Here is an 8,083-nt window from a genome sequence, read left to right on the forward strand (position 1 = left end):
TACTGCAAAAAGTGATCGTTGCAATGAAAAATTCTTTGTCACAATATTTTAAGCTCATAAATTACACTAAAAAAACAAATTTAATATATATTTTTATGTTTTTAATAAATTTTGTAAAAATATGTCTAGAACAATTGCGTTGTTGATTTCTAATCGTGTTATATATTTATTTGTACAATTGCTTATAATTTCCAAATAATAATCATCATATTCAAACACAAGTGCTAGATAACTACTATATAATAATATGCTAGATAACTATTATATATTATCATTTATAAATATTTCGTAATTTGTAAGTATTAACCAAATATTAAATACCAAATAAATACCCAAAATTGCATTTTATGTTATAAACAAATTATTTCGTATGATTTTTAAAAAATAAAATGAAAAACTTTATTATATTACTTACACATTTTGTTCTTCAAAATCAATGGATCACAATCACCGCCCATGCACCAGGTAATTTTTTAATAAATATACATATTTTAAATATTTATATATTGTACATAGTACATATCCATCAACTAAATCGATTAAATAAATCAAATTTAAATTATGTCATGTAATTTTCTGTACACCACACAGTTAGCTTATTAACTGTATTTATGTGATATCAAAAAACCCAATTATGTATTTTATATGGTCTATATACTAGGGACGGGCAACTCAGAGTTATTAAAGGGCCAATTTTTAGAAAATTGAAATCTAGTGGGCTAAAGCATAAAAAGCAAAAAAAAAAAGTCATTCAAAACATACATTTTAATCAGCATTTATTTTGTTATTTTGTGTTTAAAAGTACTATTTTCGTCATTAATTTTACGATTTTTTTTGCGGATATTATTAATCACTACAAAAACACGAAAATAATAAATTGAACGACAGCACGATACAAGTATACAAACGACTACGGTTAAAAGCTATATACCTACGTACACATACGTGTGTATATACCAGGTATACAGGTATACCAGGTATATTATACCTACTAATAATTATGACATTTAGACATTTAACGATGTTCAATATCATAATATGTCTCTACAATGACATTGTACTTTTATATTTTTAAATTTTTGGATTTAAATAAAAACTTAAAAACCAAATAAAGTTGAATTCAAATTTACAAATTAATTATTAATAGTGACCCAACTCGACATCTACTGTACTGTAGAGCGGCAACCACTTTTTCACTTTTTTTAGTTTTTACTATTCCTTATAATTAAGAAAAGTTAAAGTGAATTTATTACTTCTGTCCCGCCAATGCACCAACTAGATTCACTATTCAGAAACCTATAGGTATCAGAAAAGGTAATAAAGATGAAGATTAAAGCCTTCTTACTGATCCAAAATGTTATAACAACTAGACACTAAAATACAAACATTTAAAAAAAAAAACACATTGTAAAATGAATGTAGTTGATCCCGTGCACTTCGATGCTCGTTAAAAATTCCAAACTTTGACTCTCTTATGATTATGCGAGTAGTTTATTATCAGGTAGGCAATCCGCTTGTAGTGGACTGTGGACCCCACGAGATGTGTACGTAAGTTTATAATTTCTAACCCTTAAACTTCAAAGTTGTATCAATTTTCTTTTTACTGCGGTCAATAAGTTACAATAATGTGTCATTTTCGTGGTTTTTATATAGTTGGTATAACAACCTGACTTAAGTATGTGTTGACACATTCATCACTTTATTATTACAACTAATTTTTATTAAAAACCAATAGGTAGCAACAATTTATAGATAATTTATAAAAAAAATTATACAAATAAAGGTAAGTGTACTTCAATAATATACATATTACATATCCACGTATATATTATATACAATATACTTATTTTTAAGACAAACTTTTTACTTCTTATAATTATTTAAATAATTAACTTTTTGGACTTGGCTCTTTTGATGGCTCATCTCACATATGCACACTGAGTAGGTACTAGCGTTAAAAAAAGAAATTATGAAAATCGGTCCAGTAGAACTTCAGATATAACTGTCATAAGAAATCGCCTCATGTTTTAATAATATAATATAAAGATAATTATTCATTGTGGGATTTAGTTAAAATTGTAAGTTATTGAGATAGAAAATAGTAAATTTGACAACATATAAGAATGACCTTAATAAAATCCAAGTCTATAGATAGAAAAATAAATCGATAATACCTTTTAAGTTTTTGAAAATTGTATCATGTATAGAAAATTATAATGTAAGTCATATTTGATGAACATTCCAAGTCAATAAAATAAATAATACGAAATTATTATTTTTACTTTTAAGATTTTGGAAAATCGCCATGTATGTATGCAGGTGATTTTGATAAATATGGAACCTATTGTGCTCAAACACCCATGCCATTAGAAGAATTACCAGATGAGTGTACTTCATTAGTTTATGATGGAATAATTTATGGTCCTAATGACGAGAAAAAATTTTCTTTCCAAGATACAGGTTAGTAAAAACTATTATTGAAAACAATAATTATAAATTGGATTTATAAACAGAAGATGCATACATATTAGGTACTGATTTTCACATATTCATTATGCTTCCACTACAAAATATCCCGGTAAAAATATTCCCACAAAAATATTCCATGACAAAATATCCGGCGTAAATAATAAGTCAAAATGTTAACCTTTATTATAACAGTTGCGATTAGAAATTAGAATATCTATTTAATAATAACACTTGATCTAAAGTGAATGTGTGTTATTCGTTATTTTGATAATGGTATAATGTGTAATTTTATATCATTACCTACAACGCGTGTCTAAATAGTCATACAATAGTCATAAATTAAATTATTTAATTAACACTTTTTATCATTTTAAAATAAAAAAATAAAATTTTTAACGAAAAACATATCCTTTTAATATTTTTTTGTATTCTATAAAATTCACATAATATATTATTAATATAATACAATAATTGTATTGCCTATATTAATATCTACCTATCATGTAACTTTTAAAAAAGGTTTAAAATTTGAATTAATATTTACGAGGAATATTTTGTTGGGGACATCTTTACCGGTATATTTTGACTATTTATTATATAAATTATGGAGAAAGCAGCATGGTGAGATTTTTTAATTTTAAATTTGAAGTGGCACCAATTTATAATTTTGTTATAATTTTATTATTTTAATTTTAAACAACCCTATTGGGTCGGTCGTTGATCGGCATTATAATATTTATTGTATAATGTATAGCCTCAATTATTGTTATTTTATTGTAAATCAAAGCTACTCATGCCTATTCATTATGTATTATCTATGAACTAAACATATCGCGTTTTTATTCAATCTTTAAATCGTTTTATGTATTCCAAGTATGTCACAAAACATTATAGATATGATTGAATTCCCTTAAAAATAAAAATAAATATTTAGGTCCCTTCGCAGAATTTATTTTTAGAATTGTATCTTAGAATGTATGATACATTAAATAAATATAAGAATCAATGAACAATAGGTGCTTTCTCATGGATCGCACAATAAAATAAACAATTGACTTAATTAATTAAAACTTAAATATTGTTTTCAACAAATTTATTACATAATGAATTAAACAATTAATGGTAGGTACCTATTCTAGACTAAAAAAAAGGTCGCTTAAATAATTATATAATTAATATACTAATACCAACGTATGTAGGTTCGATTGGTAATAATTATTGATGAGTAAATACTAAATACAATATATTTTTGAAAAATAAAAATAGTTTGTTTTTTTATTTCCAGAAACTATCAACAGTCTTAACGGAAGTGGTAAACCATTGATTTTATATTATGGTTATACAACACAAAAACTTTGGATTAATGCAGTTGATCCTGCAAATGCACAAAAAGAAGCGATAAAATTAACAGGGGATACAGCTGAATATACAATATCGGGTTTAGTACTAACAAAATTAAACTATGATTTTACTAATAAAGTAAGTACCAGCCTAATTATGATTATCATTAAACAGTATTTATTATTATTTATATTACATTCGATCTATAATCATAAATGATCCATTTTCTATTTAAGATTTTTAGAATTAGGTAGGTATCTATCTTTAAGCAGGGGCGTTCTTAGACAGTTTTGAAGGGAAGCGGGGTGAACCTATTGTTTAAATCAATAATTACTATATATACTTTGTATAGGCTAATTTTTAAATAAATATTTGTTAACAATGACACTAATTTTTATACATTAAAATTTGTTATGTGGTGAAAATTTCCCCTTAACCCCCCACCCCTTCAGGACTCATTTGTATTTAAGACTATAGAGGAATTTCCAATAACTATAAAGTGACAGAATGATTATACAAATGTAAACACTTAAAAATACCTATTGACATTGGCAAATTGAATTAATATGAAAATAAAATATTAAATAATACACCAAAGTATTAATAATTAACGATTGCTTTACTTTAAATCCAAATTCATTAAATCGTATTATAAAACGTATTGACGTCATTGTTGATAAAATCGGTTAGTGTGGTGTAGTGCAATACTGTTTTTCATCTGGATCGTTATACTTGATGACTACGTTAATAACTGCAATTCCTCAATTATGTCAGTATGTCTTATGGACGGTTATAAAGAAAATGTTAAAAATAGATTAAACATTTATCTTCCTAAAAATTAAAATTATCTCCAAATTCCTTCACCGAGTTTGGCCAGTATCCTCTTCTTTAAAATGCTTCAGTTATCAATAAAAATATGTTAATGCATTTTATATAGTTAGATATTTTATGAATTTGTTCTTAGATACAAACACGAACATTGATAATTTTGCATAACCAAATCATTGTATAAAATATAATAAAAAAATAAAAAAAAAAATAATAATAATATAATAATATTATAATATTATTTTATTATAATAAAATATAATTATTGTATAATATGTCGTAGCCATTTCGTGAAATTGATCTTTTCATAAAGAGATGACCATCACATGAAATGGAAATAGCTTTTTAACACTTTGTGAAATTTGAAAATATTTCACAAAATAGAAATTTTTTCATGAAATGGTCACTCCAATTTAACATCGGGTTATTTTTTTCACAATGTTGTCGTTCACTTTGTGTAATAAAATACAACATTTATTACACACGTAAAGGTGCAAGGTTTTATAAACATAAATGTAAGTTATGTTTATCTAAAGTAAAGTCATATTTGATTAAACCCGTTAGGTTATAAAAAGAAGATAAAGAATATATTATAATATGGGGTAGGTACCTATATTTAAAATAATTATAATATACTATATAATGGTATACTAATATAGGTATAATGTTTTAATATAATTTGTAGGTTGCTGGGTTTAAAGGTTATACGAGCAGTTAAAATTTGATTGGTATTAATACATTTTCTATTTTTTTTTGTCTCTTTTTTTTTTTTTATATAGAAATTAGATTTTCATTACAATGAGTCTTTTTATGAGAATTTAGTAGAATTCGTATGTTTGCTAAAATCAAACCATAGCGATTGGAGTATTGGATTATATGTGAGTGCGAGGAACATGATATATTACCACGAGGAGGATCCATGTTCTACAGATAGTAAGTATACGAGTTACCTAGTAACATAAATCAATTTAATAAATATGTATACAATATACATTATGGGGTTTTTTTTAAAAAAATGAACGAAATGGTGTTTTTTTAATTTACTTCAGCCTTTAAGTACAGATTGATTATTACGATACATAGTATATACTTATACATATTTGTTTATTCATTTTTATAGTAGTGATACGTGGTACCTAGTGAGTAGTGACTATAAAAGTTGTCAGAGAATATGAGAGAAATTTTTATGTTTATATAATATTATAATAAGACAGGACCACACATCGTATTCAAGGGAAGGAAGGGAGACAAACATTTTTGGAAATCATACCAGGTTAGATATGATTCTAACAACACAACTAGAATGCATAAAATACAACATCTTTGTATAAGCAAGTGTGAATCTCTGCCTAAGCACATAAGAACAGTTAAATAAAAAGAATCGAACGGTAAAGAGTTAACCAATTTCTTCAAACCCATGGTCATTTAAAATATTAAGAACAAGCTGGCCTACTGTGATTGCGAAGTAAATATTATCAAGATTTTTTTCATTTTGAAGGAGACCCTGTATCATTCAACACAGCAATCCAACATCATACCAAAACCCAATAGAGGACGAGGATCGTCTAAGTAGAAACAGATAATCACATGAAGCAGTTATCACAACACCAGCAAAAACTCGAGAAGGAGAGACTAGAATTAGAACAACCATTCTTGTTCAAAGTCATTTTAAATCATTATTCATATTTCATATACTCGTAACTATATGAAACGCAAATCTATAATGTCTATTAATCATTATTAATTCTGCTTTGTATGGTGAAAATTACACCATCGTTGGTAGGTTATTAATTAAAAAGGAAACTTACTCACGGAAATCATAATGAACCGGAAGGAAATTTGAAATTGTATTAATTGGTACTTATCGCAAGAAAGTGACAAGTGCGTTACTGTGCAAAATCCCTTATGTTTTATTTTAAATCATCCATTGTCTTTCTCAGACTCTTTTAATATTTGTATTTCATTACAAAGTTGTTCGTGAGTTTTTAAATCATACCTCAACAATGATGAATAAATTTAGTGTTTAATAAAAGTGTTAATACTTGTACGTATATGATAAAATATTTAAGTGTGTGTATCTTTATTCGATTAACTATCGCATCAACCAATATCGCGAGTGTATGTCCCAGTTAAGTCAACCATACTTTAATAATTAATTTATATGTAATTTTAATGTGTATAATATTATTATAATAATATAATTTAAATAATGAAGTAATTGATTCATATCAATACGGCAATAACTACACCATTATCTACAATAGCCCATTTATCAACGTACCTATATTTAATTAGATACATCTAATTATTATATTTATTACAAATTTTAATTGTTATCCATAAAAATAAAAATAAATAACTATATGAATTTGTTATTTTGTTTGATAGAGTTTGACTTTTCGATACTAAATAAGGCTTTCGATTTTTATGTGATTGGATTTGAATTATTTAATCCGTGTAATAATATATTTAAACAAGGAATTGTTCCAATGACTAATGTTTTCCGTTCCAAATTTTCCTTGGTAAAAATATTGAGTACCTATACCTAGATACCCAATTTTACATGAATATTATTTTTATTTTTCAGCAAACACTTGAAGTAGTTTTAAGTGATACAGACATGGATACGGATCAAATATATCTAGAATTTAAAGCCATGCCTACAAAAAATGAAACATCAAAGGAAGAATTACCCAAATGTTGCTTGACATTTAAAAAAGTACCTATACAAACAAATCTGATTAATTATTTTGATTTTTATCGATATGTCTACTTAAATGATTACTATTTCAATTTTAAAGTACCTATCTAAATAAAGATACCTAACACAAGTCTTACACAACGTATTAAGTATTTTTAACTATATGAACCTAATACACATGTGACACGTTGTAGGTATAGGTATACCTAATTATTATTAACACCACTGATGGTGTTATTTATACTTTAATTGACTTAAGGTAGAAAATGTTTTAGTGATAATTAACAAATATAAAAATAAATATCTTTAACAATTATTTAAAACATGTTACATATACAATTTCAGTTTTGTGAAGGTGACCACTATAATACTTACTGGTGTGCTGACAACGCAGCTGCATACTATAGTAAAGTAATACATATTTTATAAAATGTATAACAAATATTATTCTTGTATGTATTTTAATATTATTATTATTTTTTCTTTTTGAATTAATAGGGACAATTTGCTAAAAAAATAGGCGCAAAAGGATTCATAACAAAGTATATCGATACAATCGACCCCACTGTAAAATGCAAATGTAATAACGATAAGTTTATAACATTCGCGATGATGTTACGTGGTTTTTTAGATCAAGATCCTATCACCGACTGCGAGAAGTTAAACAGTATTTCTCTAACATGAATATTTATTTGTTCATTTTGTATCATTTTAAATTCATTAAACTATAAAATCTGGCTTGTA

At 25.7% G+C, this 8,083-nt stretch overlaps 1 protein-coding gene across 1 annotated transcript; it reads left to right on the forward strand.

Moving 5' to 3' along the window:
* The first annotated feature begins 274 nt into the window (after window positions 1-274).
* On the forward strand, window positions 275-8,083 carry LOC114131096 (uncharacterized). Its single transcript, XM_027996240.2, has 8 exons — window positions 275-465; window positions 2,290-2,460; window positions 3,755-3,948; window positions 5,418-5,571; window positions 7,027-7,160; window positions 7,226-7,357; window positions 7,685-7,750; window positions 7,838-8,083. Exons 1-8 carry the CDS (start codon window positions 390-392, stop codon window positions 8,021-8,023), a joined length of 1,113 nt encoding a protein of 370 aa, XP_027852041.2. The 5' UTR covers window positions 275-389; the 3' UTR covers window positions 8,024-8,083.

The sequence above is a fragment of the Aphis gossypii genome, chromosome 3, assembly GCF_020184175.1.
Source record: "Aphis gossypii isolate Hap1 chromosome 3, ASM2018417v2, whole genome shotgun sequence".
NCBI lineage: Eukaryota > Metazoa > Arthropoda > Insecta > Hemiptera > Aphididae > Aphis > Aphis gossypii.

What these genes read in the sequence shown, in the direction of transcription:
- LOC114131096 (XM_027996240.2), top strand. Translation starts at nt 390, where the DNA reads ATGAAAAACTTTATTATATTACTTACACATTTTGTTCTTCAAAATCAA. An exon ending in ACTATGATTTTACTAATAAA is followed by an intron (nt 3,949 to 5,417) that starts GTAAGTACCAGC and finishes TTTTTTATATAG; the next exon opens with AAATTAGATTTTCATTACAA. An exon ending in TCCGTTCCAAATTTTCCTTG is followed by an intron (nt 7,161 to 7,225) that starts GTAAAAATATTG and finishes TTTATTTTTCAG; the next exon opens with CAAACACTTGAAGTAGTTTT.